At 40.6% G+C, this 20162-nt stretch overlaps 1 protein-coding gene and 1 long non-coding RNA gene across 2 annotated transcripts in view; one reads left to right on the top strand and one right to left on the bottom strand.

Annotated features, from left to right (window-relative positions):
- The window catches only part of LOC124284375 (leucine-rich repeat-containing protein 71-like), a 70999-nt gene that overhangs the window by 16812 nt on the left and 34025 nt on the right, over positions 1 to 20162 (top strand). The window contains 5 exon segments of the mRNA XM_046720462.1: positions 1299 to 1458; positions 9061 to 9144; positions 10438 to 10527; positions 11494 to 11607; positions 16778 to 16853. Coding sequence (XP_046576418.1) covers positions 1299 to 1458; positions 9061 to 9144; positions 10438 to 10527; positions 11494 to 11607; positions 16778 to 16853 — 524 coding nt within the window.
- Positions 631 to 9871, bottom strand: LOC124284377. Its single transcript, XR_006900538.1, has 3 exons — positions 9727 to 9871; positions 3754 to 3763; positions 631 to 641 (listed from the first exon to the last, which is right to left on the bottom strand). It is a non-coding gene; the product is annotated as an uncharacterized LOC124284377 (long non-coding RNA).

The following is a 20162-nucleotide window of genomic DNA, read 5'->3' as shown; positions in this document are numbered from 1 at the left end:
TTTCCCTTTCCCTCTCCCCTCCACTGCTTGCTCTTCTTCCTTTTCCTTTTTCCCTCTTCTGCCTTCCCTCCTCCTCTTCCTCTTCCATTTTCTCTTCTTCTTCCCCACCTCCACTGCTTTCCTCTTTTCATTTTTTCCTCTTCTTCCTTCCTCTCCTCCTCTTCATCCTTTTCCATTTTTCCCTCTTCTTTCTCCCTCCTCCACTGCTTCCTCATCTCTTTTCATTTTCCCTCTTCTTCCTCCCCTCCCTCTACTGCTTCTTCTTCCTTTTTCCATTTCCCTCTTCTGCCTTCCCTCCTCCACTCCATCCTCTTCCATTTCCCTCTTCTTTCTCCCCTCTTCCACTGCTTCCATCATCTCTTTTTCATTTCCCTCTTCTGCCTTCCCTCCTCCACTCCATCCTCTTCCATTTTCCCTCTTCTTCTTCCCCTCCTCCTGCTGTCTGCTTCCTCTTCTCTTTCCATTTCCTCCCTCTGCCTCCTCTCCTCCTCCACTGCCTCTCTTTCTTCCTTGCCCATTGTCCTCTTCTGCCTCCACTCCTCCACCGCTTCCTCCTTCTACCTTTTTCGATTTTCTTCTTCTTCCCGACCTCCTCCTGCTTCCACATCTTCCTTTTCCCTTTCCCCTTCCATTTTCATCCCCTCCTCTTTCTGCTTCCTCTTCTTCTTTCTTATTCTGGGCAAGTGGCGGTTTGCCTAGTGGTTAAAAGCGTTCGCACTCGCTCGAAGACCAGGGTTCAACTCCTCTTCTGCCTCCCCTCCTGCCATGATATTGCTGGAATATTGCTGGCGGCGAAACCATGTTCCTCCTTCCCTTCTCTTTCTTCATCTTTTCTGCCTCCCTCCTCCTTTCTCCCCTGCTTCCTTCCCTCTTCCTGCCTTCCTCTTCTCTTGTTCCTCCTTCCCCTCTTCTGCCTCCCCCTCCACTGCTTCCTCTTCTCCTTTCCCCTCTTCCTGCCTCCCCTCCTCTTGTTCCTCCTTCCCTCTTCTGCCTCCTCCACTGCTTCCTCTTCCCTCCTCCCCTTTCTGCCTCCCCTCCACTGCTTCCCTCTTCTTCCTCCATCTTCCTTTCTCCTTTCCTTCTCTTCCTCCTCTCCTTCTCTTCCTCCTTTCCTTCTTCTCTTCCTCCCTCATCTTCCTCCATCTCCTCTTCTTCCTCTTCATCATCACTGTGCCTTGATTACCTTTTGGTATTGAAACTTGTAAGAGGTCTCTCACATAATTAGATAAACTGTTATATTTCTGAATTTAGTTTCTCAATCATTCAGCCAAACTCACCCACTGACTCACTCCTTTCAGTGTTCAGCTTCTCTCACTCCAACATTGCGCCGTCTCTGATGAAGCTGCCGAGGGCATTGGCAAGGCTCTGGGTACTGCCAAACGCTTCAACACAAAGCTCTTGTCTCTCAACCTGGCTGGCAACAGAATCACAGATGTTGGCGCGGAGCATTTAGCAGGGGTAATTTCTGGAAAAATCTCTCAAGTAACAGATTCGGGGAAGTGACTGTGTGTCTGATTTACATAGCTTGCTAAGACTGCATGGCCTGTTTCATGTCATTAAGCTGGCTCTTTTGATAGTGTCTCGATAAACCAACACAAATATGTACAATTTTTTTATGAGAATTGCTCAGATACTCCAGATTAACTAGGTTTCACATGAAGATTCGCTGGTTAGACTAACATCTAGTTTCAGAAATTGAAAAATTTCACAGAAAAAATTGTTCTGATAAATATATTATAAAGGAGCCCAGTTACTCTTTTTTCAGAAGTTGTAGTAATGAAGACTGTTGTACTAATACAGTCATATTTGGGTTATATTGGATGTATTCGTGTCGGTCAGTATTACTGGTAGTTGCTTGTCTAGCTCAGTTGTATATGTGACCTGCAACGTTGTGCCAGGACTTGTACATACAGGGCACAATCCACACTCTGGTGCTGTGATGACTTAGCATTACATCACTGCCACAGGCTAATTTGCATATCACGTGACCAGACTATTTTCTTGTTTGTAAACAAACGCGCATATTCATAATAAGAAGAGACTAGTCTTACCAGAGATCATATAATATGGTCTCTGGTCTTACGCAAGCTTTTCGGTGGGCTCTTCACAATGTTTTACATTGTTGCATATATATACTGACACACATTGAAAACACAAAACCAAATTCAAATGAGGAAAACTTAACAAACAACAATACTTGGATGAAAATTGTTCTACAGTTATGTTGAGAATTTCATTGTGCTTCATTTTCATAAAAAATGATTGCAAGAGTTCCGCCAATATGACTGACACGTCAAGCGTCACACACAGACCCTCCTTACGTCCGTCAGTAGCGAGTGTGACCTCCCTGAGCCTGTACACATGCATGGAGTCGACATGGCATGGATTCGCACAAATGTCGAACAGGTGCTTGGGGGATGTTCTGCCACTCCTGTCAACTCAGCGACGTTGTTTGGCTGACGTTGACGTTGCCATTGATGAATCCAGCGACCAAGCTCATGTTCATGTTGCTGCCTGTGGACGCGTTGTCTGCCATCTGCAAATGACACACAGAACCTGGACCCATTGAAAAACACCCACTGGTTGGAGATTCATGGTGGTTGGAGGCTATGTTGCTGTGCAAAAAGGAGTCTGTTGACTCGATGACGTTGCGTAATGATGTTTCCCGATATGGCCCCTTAGTGCCACAGCCTGCAGACGTCAAATGACTGTCATGGCGCTGATGTGGCGTACTTTACGTCCTACGGTGTTTCGAGGTGAGTTTGCTGCTGTCTGAAAGCGGCTTCTTTGGTGAACTCGTCGGATGTGCCGGCCTGGAAGTGCGTCATGACCGGAGTTTGTCCTGGTAAGGGACAGTCATGGATGCTTCCAGTTTGCTGATGACGATTTTGGAGTCTGTTGATGGTGGATTTGTGATGTTCCCACCGACAGCATCCCGATAGCTTGTTCCCTCTGCTGTTCACTGAGCCGTGGCATTTTGTGACTGCTAGTGAAACGGTTGAACCATAATGCCTTTTATCGCGTCCAAAACCTGGCTTTGCATGTGTATGTCATGATAATGTAGGTCCATATGCATGATAATCCATGCAGAAAACTTAAGGCTGGAATGATTGAGAGGAACTGTGGCTGTCTGTAAGGAATGATGCCAGAGTTGTGTTTCCATCACCATAAAAAAAAGGGCCGAAGGTTTAACTTTTAACTGGACAATGTGATTTTCTCAGATGAAAGTTCTGTGTGGCTGTTTCCTAATACACTGAAATTCTGGACCCAACAAACTGAAAAACCTTTGTATCAGCCCAAAGTACAGTCGAAATTTAGCGTGTGGGGGCATATCTGTGTTAGGGGCAACACCACTCTGTATATTTGAAGGGAATATGAAAAGTGGCGGTACACAGATATTCTCGAGGGACATATACTTCCATCTGCTCATGTGTTCTATGGAAATTGTTGGATTTTCCAGCAGGACAACGACCAAAACATCGTTCAAATCATTCACAGGCCTGGTTTCGGACCCAAAATATTACATTATTAGATTGGCCAAGCTATAGCCCTGACGTAAACCCAATAGAAAATGTTTTGGGACTTATGAAGGAAAGTGTCAATAAGAAACATCTGACAAATATTGCTGAAATGAAAAAAGAGGTGGTCCGATATTGGGACAGCATGGACCACGACTTTCTAACTTCTTTGATCAGTAGTATGCCCCGCCGCATTGAAGCCTGCATTGCTGCCCATGGTGACTTGACAAAATACTAACTGTTCACTTGTCTTTGAATCTGGAGTTATGTTCAGCTAATATTCACATTTAATACGTTAGTAATGAGTTAAAAAAAATTTTTTTATGATCTTTAAATTTTCAATAATTTCTTGTTGTACTGTATATTCTTCCACACCGGCGACATTAAGGTTTATGAAATACATTATTTTTCCTTATCCTGACTCATGATGTTTTCCTTAGCTCCCTTTCCCTTGCGAATGGTAGTGGAACACTTGAATCCCTTGTAGTTCCCGAAGCGGATGTAAAAATACACTCACCCACGAGTTGCCTCCCTTCTTTCCCACGCAAACAGTCATGTGACCAGCCTTGCTGTCACTCTCTCCCTTTTCGCCCAAGCGGATGGTTGGGTGAGCACTGGAGTCCCATATACGGCAGATATCCTTTGTAATTAGATCCTATTTATCAAAATTACGCTGTGTATGGTATTTGACTATAACTATAATGCATTAGTTGTATAAAATTTGAAGAAATTTTCGTAATTTGTTACACTTTTTCATCATAATGTAACGTGTCTACATTTCATGAAATCTTGCATTGTTTGCAGGCACCGGCTATCTGTGGCTGATCCTCACCCCCAATGCCCATCGTGCATTAAACCATGTTCTTCCAGCTCACGCTGTACATATTGCAGTGATTTATCAAATTTGCAATTTAATCAATATTTGTCTTATATCTATAGACGTGCCATGGATAGGGTGAGGAAGTCATCACAAGTCATGGTTGATAAACCTGGAGTTCAAGCCGGTAACCGTAACGTTGTTTGCTACTGCAGAAATAAATAATTTTGGTGCTATGTTGAGTACGTTGCAGGGGTCGTCGTCTGGTACGGGGTCGAAACAGAGGTCTGCTACGACGGAGTTGATGCCCTCTCAGAGTGAGAAAAAGACTACTGCTTTATCCACAACGCAGAAATGGGCATCTATAACTAGGTTAGCGTCAAAATCAACACAACCTAGCAAGTCAACTCATCAGAGGTCGTTTAATGAGGAGATCTTTCTACCGCACGAGGCAGACGTGTTTGATGAACCACCGTTACTTCTGCCTGAAGTACCTACTAGATCGGCGATGCAGACGACCTCCACGACTACTAGATCGTCTCCTGCAACTACAACAGCGGGCGAGCTGTTTGACGACCAACCACCAACTTCTCAATGCAGTGAAGTTGAAGCACACAACACATCAATGCAGAATCAGTTCCAGTCAACGCAGAACTTCGATCCAGGCGACTTTATGAGGCAATTTACTACCCAAATGATGGCCATGATGGAACGACGGTTTGATGAGGAAGTGAAGGCACGACAGAATCTTACATCAACCGACAACATTCGCAAACCCTCAGACCTGCGCGAACCTGATACGCCGTTGGTGAACGTGTACGTTCATCACAATCGGACAACTTTGTCATCATGGAACAGGATGGAAGGTTTGTGAAGGCTACTAACTCTACGAGAACTTCGTCTGCAAACCCTCAAGATTTGAGAACGCCTAGGAATCCATCTCCAAGAGCCAGCTGTTCCAGATCTACGTCCCGCTCTCACACACGAACAGAAGGTTTCGCGAAGGTAAGGTTTGCGATAGCACCGGAGTTCGCTAAGGCTAGGTTTTCTGCGAGAGACAAGTTTGCGAAGGGATGGATCCGCGAGACAAGGTTAGCGAAGGGGTGGATCCGCGAGACAGACGTTCGTGAAAGGATGGATCACGAGATAGAGGTTCGCGGAAGCTAGATTCGCAAAAGGAAGGTTCGCAGAAGGAGGATTTGCGAAGGCATAGGTCTATAGAACGAGAACTATCTGATGAACATACCAACTACGTCTTCTCAGATACGGAAGTTACAGCTTGGATAGCTAATTGATTGAACTTAGAGTCTCCCTCCAAGGAATTGGATGAAGCTTACACATACAAGATGTGCAAGGATGACTTCGACTCGGTGACTATTCCTCCTTTTGAGCCAATATCCAAGGTGCCTTCAAACCCTCGCATATCTTTGACAAAGCTACTAGATTCCAGAATCAATATCTGCCACCCCTTTATGAGAGCGCTGGACTTAGATGAGAACATAAAACTGGTCAACAAATTTCGGAACAAGTTTTACAAGGTGGAGGATAAAAAGTTGGCCCAATTTGATACTGCGACGAGGAGATCCTTCTTCGGATTAGCGAGATCCAGAGCAATCAATGAGGCATTAATTAACAAGTTCCAGAACCCCAGTTCGAAAGAAGATAGGATGATATTATCTGCTCTGCTCACTCAGAAGAAGGACCAATATCCATATCGGATCATTTGGCCTCAGCGTCGGCAGGGTCTCACCTTGTTCCTGGAGTGACAAATTTACCCAACCCCTACTTAGAGCTCCTTGGCGGTGCCTACCATCTTGGAGGTGAGATAGATGAAGCAGCTAAGGAAGGGAGGGGAATCCATGATGATCAAGTCTATAGATACTCTAACCAAGCGTCATTAAGTCATACTTCACAGAAGTACAACAGCAAGTCAAAATATTCAGGTATCCAGAAGGCTAAGGAGAAGAAATACTCCAGTTTCAGAGGCGGGAAAGGCTCTTTTTGTTGCCCATCCGAAACTAGAGAGGAAACTCAGGGAAGGACGTACTCCCAGAGGTTTCAGAGGAGCTAGGCGTTGAAATTGGGGCTCTGAGCGACTGGATACTTCCACCCCCAGCCGTTCCTGTACAACCATCGACAGTGGGTGCTTGTCTACAAAGGTACTGGGAACATTGGGGAATACTGGAGGACGACTATGTCTCACAAGTACTGCGAGAAGGATACAGAGTGCAGCTCAAGGCCACACCACCGTTAACCCTCAGATGGATGGTCTTCAACTATGCAGATGAGCAAGCAGACAAGCTACAAGACTCAACTCACTTTTCTAACCAAGAATGTGGTAGAGAGAATAGATCAACATCATCTCACGCCAGGCTTCTACACCCCAATTTTCCCTAGCAACCAGAAGAATTCCAAAGAGAAAATTCAGGTTGATTTACAACATCTTGGAAATTCAACCAAGACTATCTACTCAACCAGAAAGGTTCAGAATGATCCACCTACCTCAACTCAGACTACTAATTCGTCCAGCAGATTATATGGCCAGCATAGACCTCCAGGATGCATATCTACACATCCCCATGTTCCAGCTACTGCGTGTGGACCATATCAAAACCTGTCTGAAGAAAGAGGATGCTCCGCCAGAGCAGCGAAAGCAGTAACCTTGGCGTTACGCAGATGTACTCGCAATTTGTAAGGATGACAAATGGCAGAAATTTGAAAATATGCAAGGCGAGGAAGGGCTTCACAGCTATGAAAGCTGCTCATTCTCAAGTGGCCGAATATCTATGTCACGTTAGATATACAAGACATCTGAAAGGTTCGACATTATCCACATCAGCATCAGCCATCAGCACAGTCGTCACTAAGAAGTCAGGCATCAAATTGACGAAAGTACCAGAATTACTGGATCTGCTGCGATCTTTTAAACCGGAGGACCAACAAAAGAAATTCAGAGCACCAGCCTGGGATCTGAATGTAATTCTACGTCATCTCATGAGCGTTGCCTATGAGCCTCTAGAACAGACTAACTTCGAGCTACTCACACAGAAAACTCTGTTCCTACTTGCCCTAGCCACGGCAGCTCGTATGTCTGAGATACATGGGCTGTACGAATTAGATTCAACACGGGGCACCGTGCTGCAGTACATCTAGGACTAAGATGGGACTTTATTGCAAAGAATCAACTACCTGGTCAACCAGATAAACAGTTCCATGTGCCAGCGCTATCTAGGATCCTCGGACCAGAGGACACCCTGGACCTATCCTTGAGAGCCGTTATACTAAGAGCCTACAAAGCAGCATGATTAGAACCTCCAAGAGCTTCCAACCCACCGCGAAGTCAGAGCACTGTCATCAACACTTTCGCTGTACATGGAAATTGCTCTATATCATCAATTATGGAGGGCTGCTTCTGGAAGTCAGATCACGGTGTTTGGCAACCACTACCTCGAGACATAGCCACCGAAGACTGGCTGGTCACATGACTGTTTCTTGGGGAAAGGGAGGTAACTCCTGTGGATGAGTGTATTTTTACGCCGCTTCAGGGAACTACAAAGGATTCAAGTGTTCCACTACCATTAAGCAAGGAAAAGGAGATAAGCAAAGATCATGAGTCAGGATAAGAATAAAATATCAATTTTACTTTTAAAAATTACATATTAATATATCAACTGGCTGCATCGTTTGCTGTCTGTAATGGCTTTGGCGATAGCATGTGGAGCCATTACAACGCATGTAAACAAAAGGATCGCTACATAAAATCGAAATATTGTTACAGGTTTCAGAGCTACAGATAACTTTTGGGTCAATGAGTTATGTACTTCGCTTAAGCTTGTGAAACGATAAGAAAGAGTGAGTGAGTGAGTTTTTGTGTAATGTCACATCGGCAATATTTCAGCCATATAAGTGACCGATAAGAAAGACCACAAGTTGCCAAGTCCAGGAGCTGAAATAAAAACACTCAATACACCTCAGTTATTTATCTATTTTTGTTTGTAAGCATGTATTTACAAAAACTGAAGCGTACTTGTACGCAACAGATGTAATAAGAATTGAGTTTTCACATAAATATTTGCGTAATTTACGCAGATACGCAGCTTATCTGTACCTCTGACGTTTTAGGATATTTTGTCAGTGAAACTAAACGATTCTATCAAGGATGATTTGTTAGATATGTAGACTCGTCAAAAATAGAAGAGTTAAGAAAAATGTACATTATATTGAATGGTCGGTGCAAGATGTGACGAATCGTCACATCTTTCTGGCCTGTGGCAGAGGTACTGTGCTGGCCACATGGAACTCCGGGTAGGAGAATGGGCACAATCAGGCTGGTAAACAGTGTTGATTGCTGGGGATGGGTGATGTTTCTTACGTGCGTGTCTGTGAGAATCTTCAATGATTAAAGGGAGATAACACACATCATGTACTACATGTTGAACAAGTGAAGGTAACAAAACTAGCTGGTTATATTAATGGATTTTTACATAATGGATGTGCAGCAACCCATTTTTGTTTTAAGAGGCGGCTAACAGGATTGGACAGTCATTCCTGGTTGAAACATTATCATTTCTTAATTGCATAAATAAATGGTCATGATGTTAATCACTGGATTGTCTGGTCTTAACTTGATTATTTACAAACAGCCATCAGACAACAAATAACAAACATAACAAACAACAAACCTGGTATTATGATGATTATAGTGTTTTGTGTTCTGTGTTCCAGGGACTTAGGATGAACAGAACACTGCTGTCTCTCTCCCTGGCCAACAACCAGATCGGAGATAAGGGGGTGAAGAAAATAGCAGAGGTCAGTGAGCATTGCTTCATTTAATTCATGGGGCACATAATGCAAGACACATTCTTTTGTTATGATTATAATACTGAAAATGTACATATTGGATATATGGGTACAGTTACCCTGTTTTGAGGGTTTGAAAGGGCAGTGTGCAAAATAGCCACTGGCCCGCTAGCCTAATGGCTAGTAAAATCAAGTTAGGCCAGTAAATGTCCACAGTCTCTGGCCTGACTGGCTAGTGAATTTTCATTGGGTCATTTTGTAAATATATCACTCTCTCCAACATATCAGCATCTTAATGATAAAACCCATGTCTACATTCAAATTTCGGACTAGTAAATTATTTTGTGGGCTAGTAACTGAATGGCTAGCAAAATTTGGAAACTATTTTGCACACTGGAAAGGGAGCTGCTTTATGCACGGGGTTAAAGATGTCTGAGTATTGTTTTATCTGTATAACTTTCTGATTCTAATGGTGATGTCAACCAGCATCCGATTGTCACTGATGTGTTTTGATGAAATTATGGGGTCACTTAAAACATGTGGTTGCATGTGGAATATCGGGGTTGTGCATGTGATGTACTTCATTCCGACTTCTAGCACGACGTTGTGTGATACTTGATTCTGATTGGCTGAGAGCTCATCAAAACCGTATGTAAATGGCAGTTAAAGGACTGCTAATTAAAGTGACCGATTCACCGCATATTAATAAAGTGAACCTGTTGTAAACAAACACATCGGACATTGGTGATTTCTACCTCAACAACATCTCAGATGTTTTTGAAGTAAGGGACTGTTCATAATTTATGGCTAGGGGGGTGTGATGATGATTTTAAGGGGGATCACCCATTCTGTTCAGGGGAGCAAGGTGGGTGTCATCAATTTTGCACACATGTACTAGGGGGTCAGCAATTTTGTACATGACATGCAGGGGGGATGTCACTTATTTTGTACATATATTATAGGAGGGGTAATTCACAATGGACATGCTCCTCCATAAATGTCATCATCATCCCCCCCAACCATAAATTATGAACGGTCCCTAAAAAGCAAATGGTTTGAAGAAGAATTTTTTTAGCTTAATCCCATTGAAGAAACTTCCAAGCAGGAAAAAGCACGTTCAGTTTTTAAGTTACATTTAGCCATCTTAAATCAACGATAAAGGACTGCCACATTGAAAACAGAGTAGCATTATCTTCTAATTAGTTTGCAAGCAGGGTACAGAGATTAGCATTGAGTTCATTGATTTTACAAGGGGTCACCTTATGAGTGAGATTACATGTATAGCCTATATCTCGTCTGTAGGCACTGTCTCGGTTTCCCCTGACACACGAAGAGGTGGTGGCACGTCGTCGTCTCATCTCAGAGAAAGGTTCTCCAGAGAGAAATAAATCTGTAAGTACTATTAATAATTAATACTTATTTGTGATGCACAAAAAACACCCACTGATGCATGGTCACAGCACTCCATTGGGTACCTTGCCTAGTGGATCAGTGTGCACTAAATTCCCATTCTCAACACCCTGGGGAGTATGCAAATACCAACCTTATAGAGAGTAAGGCGCCTTACAATCACTGCCACTAGTTACCCGTTCACTGCAGGGAGAACAGAGACATGTTTCACTCAGGAAAGTCACTCAGGAGATACTAGTGTTTCAGTTTGGTCAGGATTAAAGCACAAGAAACTCTCAGAACTACATGATAACCCATCCTCCAACTCTCCTTTACACGTCCTACCTTTACCAAATTTGTGAAATCAAAATGGGGAAACTACTGTTTGTAAGATAAATTACCTCCCTTTGATCTGTCGTAGTCTTTAGATCCGTCTGTAAGACCAGGCTGTTGGGTGCACAGATGATGGAATTGGATCTGCCATAGTTTTTAGATCCGTCTGTAAGACCGTACGACCAGGCTGTTGGGTGCATAGATGATGGAATTTCACTGGTACATTTTGAAAATTAGAGTGAGTGAGTGAGTTTAGTTTTATGCCGCTTTTAGCAATAATCCAGCAACATCACGGTGGGGGACACCAGAAATGACCTTCACGAATTGTACCCATTTGGGAAATCGAACCCAAGTCTTTGGCGCGAAGAGTTAACGCTTCAACCACTAGGCTACCCAACCCATGAAAATTAAGACTGGTAAGACTGTCTCTACATTCCTGCCTGATAACGACGCCATTGTACTTGCACAGGCTACCTTCGTGAGCAGGAAATATTTCTGCTTCATGAACCTTTCCTTTGAGTATGGGTCGCCAAAAGGCCTTCATGACCTGTTGAACCTTTTAGACCTTGTAGGTGATATATGATGGTATATCTGCATGTCTTTGTTCACTGTTCACTTTGCACTGTTCACCCCTAGCCACCACCGAGTCGCAGAGCGGATTCTAAGGACCGTCCTGGCAGTGTACGTAGCAGCTCTCACACGGACAGGGACAAGTCTAAGCGAGACAAGCCATCTGCCAAAAAGAATAAGGTACTCTCTGTGGCTTTATACTGTTGCAGGCAACTGATACATGTCAAATGTATTGTTCCAGTATTGCGTTAGTACTGACAACGGTATACAAGCAGTACTGGTGTACAAGCTGGTAATACAATATTGGTAATACAATACTGGTGATACAATATTGGTAATACAATATTGGTAATACAATAATGGTAATATAGTATTGGCAATACAGTACTGGTGATACAATATTGGTAATACAATACTGGTAATATAATATTGGCAATACAGTACCGGTGATACAATATTGGTAATACAGTACTGGTGATACAATATTGGTAATACAGTACTGGTGATACAACATTGGTAATACAGTACTGGTGATACAATATTGGTAATACAAAACTGGTGATACAACATTGGTAATACAGTACTGGTGATACAATATTGGTAATACAATACTGGTGATACAATATTGGTAATACAATAATGGTAATATAGTATTGGCAATACAGTACTGGTGATACAATATTGGTAATACAGTACTGGTGATGGTAATACAGTACTGGTGATACAATATTGGTAATACAATACTGGTGATACAATATTGGTAACACAGTACTGGTGATACAATATTGATAATAAAGTACCGGTGATACAATATTGGTAATACAGTACTGGTGATACAATATTGGTAATACAGTACTGGTGATATTATATTGGTAATACAGTACTGGTGATACAATATTGGTAATACAGTACTGGTGATATTATATTGGTAATAAAGTACCAGTGATACAATATTGGTAATACAGCACTGGTGATACAATATTGGTAATACAATACTGGTGATACAATATTGGTAATACAAAACTGGTGATACAACATTGGTAATATAGTACGGGTGATAGAATATTGGTAAACAAGTACTGGTGATACAATATTGGTAATACAGTACTCGTGATACAATATTGGTAATACAATACTGGTGATACAATATTGGTAATACAGTACTCGTGATACAATATTGGTAATACAATACTGGTGATACAATATTGGTAATACAATAATGGTAATATAGTATTGGCAATACAGTACTGGTGATACAATATTGGTAATACAATACTGGTAATATAATATTGGCAATACAGTACCGGTGATACAATATTGGTAATACAGTACTGGTGATACAATATTGGTAATACAGTACTGGTGATACAATATTGGTAATACAGTACTGGTGATACAACATTGGTAATACAGTACTGGTACAATATTGGTAATACAAACACTGGTTGATACAACATTGGTAATACAAAACTGGTGATACAACATTGGTAATACAATACTGGTGATACAATATTGGTAATACAATAATGGTAATATAGTATTGGCAATAGTACTGGTGATACAATATTGGTAATACAGTACTGGTGATGGCAATACAGTACTGGTGATACAATATTGGTAATACAATACTGGTGATACAATATTGGTAACACAGCACTGGTGATACAATATTGATAATAAAGCACCGGTGATACAATATTGGTAATACAGTACTGGTGATACAATATTGGTAATACAGTACTGGTGATATTATATTGGTAATACAGTACTGGTGATACAATATTGGTAATACAGTACTGGTGATATTATATTGGTAATAAAGTACCAGTGATACAATATTGGTAATACAGCACTGGTGATACAATATTGGTAATACAATACTGGTGATACAATATTGGTAATACAAAACTGGTGATACAACATTGGTAATATAGTACGGGTGATAGAATATTGGTAAACAAGTACTGGTGATACAATATTGGTAATACAGTACTCGTGATACAATATTGGTAATACAATACTGGTGATACAATATTGGTAACACAGTACTCGTGATACAATATTGGTAATACAATACTGGTGATACAATATTGGTAATACAATAATGGTAATATAGTATTGGCAATACAGTACTGGTGATACAATATTGGTAATACAGTACTGGTGATGGTAATACAGTACTGGTGATACAATATTGGTAATACAATACTGGTGATACAATATTGGTAATATAGTACGGGTGATAGAATATTGGTAAACAAGTACTGGTGATACTATATTGGTAATACAATACTGGTGATACAATATTGGTAATACAACCGAGATAAGAGATAAGAGTTCCAGTATTATAACACTTGCCATGTTAGAGATACTACCAGTATTATAACACTTGCCATGTTAGAGATACTACCAGTATTATAACACTTGCCATGTTAGAGATACTACCAGTATTATAACACTTGCCATGTTAGAGATACTACCAGTATTACAACACTTGCCATGTTAGAGATACTACCAGTATTACAACACTTGCCATGTTAGAGATACTACCAGTATTATAACACTTGCCATGTTAGAGATACTACCAGTATTATAACACTTGCCATGTTAGAGATACTACCAGTATTACAACACTTGCCATGTTAGAGATACTACCAGTATTATAACACTTGCCATGTTAGAGATACTACCAGTATTACAACACTTGCCATGTTAGAGATACTACCAGTATTATAACACTTGCCATGTTAGAGATAAGAGTACCAGTATTATAACATTTGCCATGTTAGAGATAAGAGTACCAGTATTATAACACTTGCCATGTTAGAGATAAGAATACCAGTATTATAACACTTGCCATGTTAGATATAAGAGTACCAGTACTATAACACTTGCCATGTTAGAGATAAGAGTACCAGTACTACAACACTTGCCATGTTAGTGATAAGAGTTCCAGTATTATAACACTTTCCATGTTAGAGATAAGAGTACCACTATTATAACACTTTCCATGTTAGAGATAAAGAGTACCATGTTAGAGATAAGAGTACCAGTATTATAACACTTGCCATGTTAGAGATAAGAGTACCAGTATTATAACACTTGCCATGTTAGAGATAAGAGTACCAGTATTATAACACTTGCCATGTTAGAGATAAGAGTACCAGTATTATAACACTTGCCATGTTAGAGATAAGAGTACCAGTATTACAACACTTGCCATGTTAGAGATAAGAGTACCAGTATTATAACACTTGCCATGTTAGAGATAAGAGTTCCAGTATTATAACACTTGCCATGTTAGAGATAAGAGTACCAGTATTATAACACTTGCCATGTTAGAGATAAGAGTACCAGTATTATAACACTTGCCATGTTAGAGATAAGAGTACCAGTATTATAACACTTGCCATGTTAGAGATAAGAGTACCAGTATTATAACACTTGCCATGTTAGAGATAAGAGTACCAGTATTATAACACTTGCCATGTTAGAGATAAGAGTACCAGTATTATAACACTTGCCATGTTAGAGATAAGACCAGTATATAACCAGTATTATAACACTTGCCATGTTAGTGATAAGAGTTCCAGTATTATAACACTTTCCATGTTAGAGATAAGAGTACCAATATTATAACACTTTCCATGTTAGAGATAAGAGTACCAGTATTATAACACTTTCCATGTTAGAGATAAGAGTACCAGTATTATAACACTTGCCATGTTAGAGATAAGAGTACCAGTATTATAACACTTTCCATGTTAGAGATAAGAGTACCAGTATTATAACACTTTCCATGTTAGAGATAAGAGTACCAGTATTATAACACTTGCCATGTTAGTGATAAGAGTTCCAGTATTATAACACTTTCCATGTTAGAGATAAGAGTACCAATATTATAACACTTTCCATGTTAGAGATAAGAGTACCAGTATTATAACACTTTCCATGTTAGAGATACTACCAGTATTATAACACTTGCCATGTTAGAGATAAGAGTACCAGTATTACAACACTTGCCATGTTAGAGATAAGAGTTCCAGTATTATAACACTTGCCATGTTAGAGATAAGAGTACCAGTATTACAACACTTGCCATGTTAGAGATAAGAGTTCCAGTATTATAACACTTGCCATGTTAGAGATAAGAGTTCCAGTATTATAACACTTGCCATGTTAGAGATAAGAGTACCAGTATTATAACACTTGCCATGTTAGAGATAAGAGTACCAGTATGATAACACTTGCCATGTTAGAGATACTACCAGTATTATAACACTTGCCATGTTAGAGATAAGAGTACCAGTATTATAACACTTGCCATGTTAGAGATAAGAGTACCAGTACTACATCACTTGCCATGTTAGTGATAAGAGTTCCAGTATTATAACACTTGCAATGTTAGAGATAAGAGTACCAGTATTATAACACTTGCCATGTTAGAGATAAGAGTACCGGTATTACAACACTGGCCATGTTAGAGATAAGAGTACCAGTATTATAACACTTGCCATGTTAGAGATAAGAGTACCAGTGTTATAACACTTGCCATGTTAGAGATAAGAGTACCAGTATTATAACACTTGCCATGTTAGAGATAAGAATACCAGTATTATAACACTTGCCATGTTAGATATAAGAGTACCAGTACTATAACACTTGCCATGTTAGAGATAAGAGTACCAGTACTACAACACTTGCCATGTTAGTGATAAGAGTTCCAGTATTATAACACTTTCCATGTTAGAGATAAGAGTACCAATATTATAACACTTTCCATGTTAGAGATAAGAGTACCAGTATTATAACACTTGCCATGTTAGAGATACTACCAGTATTATAACACTTGCCATGTTAGAGATAAGAGTACCAGTATTATAACACTTGCCATGTTAGAGATAAGAGTACCAGTACTACATCACTTGCCATGTTAGTGATAAGAGTTCCAGTATTATAACACTTGCAATGTTAGAGATAAGAGTACCAGTATTATAACACTTGCCATGTTAGAGATAAGAGTACCGGTATTACAACACTGGCCATGTTAGAGATAAGAGTACCAGTATTATAACACTTGCCATGTTAGAGATAAGAGTACCAGTGTTAAAACACTTGCCATGTTAGAGATAAGAGTACCAGTATTATAACACTTGCCATGTTAGAGATAAGAGTACCAGTATTACAACACTTGCCATGTTAGAGATACTACCAGTATTACAACACTTGCCATGTTAGAGATACTACCAGTATTATAACACTTGCTATGTTAGAGATACTACCAGTATTATAACACTTGCCATGTTAGAGATACTACCAGTATTATAACACTTCGTTCCCATGTCTGTAGGACCCCAAAGCGAAAGAGGAGGACAAGAAGGGAGGGACAAGGAAAGAAAAAGATGACAAAGGCGGCACCAAGAAGGGTAGGTTTGATGTTCCGATGTTCCTGTATCAGCTCAGTCAGAGAACCACTGATCTGTGTGAGACATAGTGTACATCAGTAGGACATATACAGTGATGGTACTTGTGGTCCTTTTGTCATAGTTAATTATTAGTGTCTGATGCTCATTCTTATTTGTTTATTGTGTTTGCTATTTGTATGAATGTGTGATTGTGTTTTAGGGTTTGTTTTGTAATTTGTTTCTGATATTGAGACAATCTTTTACCGATTCCAGCTGTCCAATCATTCGACTCCTTATATCTGTATGCCCCCGAACGTGAGGACACGATGACTGAAACCATAACAGGTTAACCTCTAACTATATTCCAGAGATATACATTTATGACATACTGGTAACAGTAGCTTTAAGATCACTTGAAACAGAACCTGTTGTGATGATTTGATGGTTTTATTTAGGTGTTTTCAAATCATTTATTGGACAGTTGATGTTTGAAAGTAAGTTGTGCATGCTTCTGTTGACAAATTAGATTCCAGAACTGTCACCTCTAGTGACAACTAAGTCCCTCAGATTCTGACGTAGTATCCTGTCCGGCCCTGTCCATTAGCTGAACGCTAACTTATCAACTCTCGCAGGGATTTATCTAGACCAGTGTGCGGTTGTACTAAGCGATATTAGCACTAAGGTGATTGTTACTCCCATACCTTAACATAGACATGCAATATTCTTAGCATTAAGGTGATTGTAACACCAAGACCTTAACATAGACTTACGAAAGTCTTGGCGCTGAGGTCATTTTGTGCAACACCGCCCTCCTGTATTTGGCCCCAAAACGGCAGCCAACGTCGCTACAAGTGACATGTAGTCATAGTAACATGACTACCAGTGTTATGGCATTGTAGAGGGGTGTTTTATTTTGCCGAAAATAGAACCAGTAGAGGAGTTGAAAAGGCTATAGTGGTTAGTTTTCCCCTCAAGTTAATTTGAAATCCTACCAACTTTAACAGAAATCCCTATTTTGAAAAGAATGATGTGCTTTCCCAGTTTGGTTGCCATGGTAATTAAGTTTAAAATCTTAGAAAGATCCCTCATACTAATGATACTGTTTGTTTTTAACATTCTTGCTTCTTTCTCAAAGTGAAGAAAACAAATTCCTGTGACCCTTATCTTGTCGGTCACTGAATAGGGCTCCAGCAATCTATTCTCTTCCTAAGAGGCCACTAAACATATGTAATGAAGACTCTCACTGAATAGGGCTCAAGCAATCTATACTCTTCCTGAGAGGCCACTAAACATATCTAATGAAGACTCTCACTGAATAGGGTTCCAGCAATCTATTCTCTTCCTGAGAGGCCACTAAACATATCTGATGAAGACTCTCACTGAATAGGACTCCAGCAATCTATTCTCTTCCTAAGAGGCCACTAAACATTTCTAATGAAGACGCTCACTGAATAGGACTCCAGCAATCTATACTCTTCCTAAGAGGCCACTAAACATTTCTAATGAAGACGCTCACTGAATAGGGCTCCAGCAATCTATACTCTTCCTGAGAGGCCACTAAACATATCTAATGAAGACGCTCACTGAATAGGACTCCAGCAATCTATACTCTTCCTGAGAGGCCACTAAACATATCTAATGAAGACGCTCACTGAATAGGACTCCAGCAATATATTCTCTTCCTGAGAGGCCACTAAACATTTCTAATGAAGACGCTCACTGAATAGGGCTCCAGCAATCTATACTCTTCCTGAGAGGCCACTAAACATATGTAATGAAGACTCTCACTGAATAGGACTCCAGCAATCTATACTCTTCCTGAGAGGCCACTAAACATATCTAATGAAGACGCTCACTGAATAGGGCTCCAGCAATCTATACTCTTCCTGAGAGGCCACTAAACATATCTGATGAAGACGCTCACTGAATAGGACTCCAGCAATCTATTCTCTTCCTAAGAGGCCACTAAACATTTCTAATGAAGACGCTCACTGAATAGGGCTCCAGCAATCTATACTCTTCCTAAGAGGCCACTAAACATATCTAATGAAGACACTCACTGAATAGGACTCCAGCAATCTATACTCTTCCTGAGAGGCCACTAAACATATCTAATGAAGACGCTCACTGAATAGGGCTCCAGCAATCTATACTCTTCCTGAGAGGCCACTAAACATATCTAATGAAGACGCTCACTGAATAGGGCTCCAGCAATCTATACTCTTCCTGAGAGGCCACTAAACATATCTAATGAAGACTCTCACTGAATAGGACTCCAGCAATCTATTCTCTTCCTGAGAGGCCACTAAACATTTCTAATGAAGACGCTCACTGAATAGGGCTCCAGCAATCTATTCTCTCCAGCAATCTATACTCTTCCTGAGAGGCCACTAAACTTATCTGATGAAGACTCTCACTGAATAGGGCTCCAGCAATCTATTCTCTTCCTGAGAGGCCACTAAACATATCTAATGAAGACTCTCACTCTCACTGAATAGGGCTCCAGCAATCTATTCTCTTCCTGAGAGGCCTCACTAATACTCCAGCAATATTCTCTTGAGAGGCCACTAAACATATCTAATGCTCACTGAATAGGGTTCCAGCAATCTATTCTCTTCCTGAGAGGCCACTAAACTTATCTTGTGAAGACGCTCACTGAATAGGACTCCAGCAATCTATTCTCTTCCTGAGAGGCCACTAAACATATCTAATGAAGACTCTCACTGAATAGGACTCCAGCAATCTATTCTCTTCCTGAGAGGCCACTAAACATATCTAATGAAGACGCTCACTGAATAGGACTCCAGCAATCTATTCTCTTCCTGAGAGGCCACTAAACATATCTAATGAAGACGCTCACTGAATAGGACTCCAGCAATCTATACTCTTCCTGAGAGGCCACTAAACATATCTAATGACGACGCTCACTGAATAGGACTCCAGCAATCTATACTCTTCCTGAGAGGCCACTAAACATTTCTAATGAAGACGCTCACTGAATAGGGCTCCAGCAATCTATTCTCTTCCTGAGAGGCCACTAAACATTTCTAATGAAGACGCTCACTGAATAGGGCTCAAACAATCTATACTCTTCCTGAGAGGCCACTAAACTTATCTAATGAAGACTCTCACTGAATAGGACTCCAGCAATCTATTCTCTTCCTAAGAGGCCACTAAACATATCTAATGAAGACTCTCACTGAATAGGACTCCAGCAATCTATTCTCTTCCTAAGAGGCCACTAAACATATGTAATGAAGACTCTCACTGAATAGGGCTCCAGCAATCTATTCTCTTCCTGAGAGGCCACTAAACATATCTAATGAAGAC

This window comes from Haliotis rubra, unplaced genomic scaffold (assembly GCF_003918875.1).
Source record: "Haliotis rubra isolate DU_JTF1 unplaced genomic scaffold, ASM391887v1 Scf335, whole genome shotgun sequence".
NCBI classification, from domain to species: domain Eukaryota; kingdom Metazoa; phylum Mollusca; class Gastropoda; order Lepetellida; family Haliotidae; genus Haliotis; species Haliotis rubra.
This window is presented reverse-complemented; position numbering and strand designations above follow the sequence as displayed.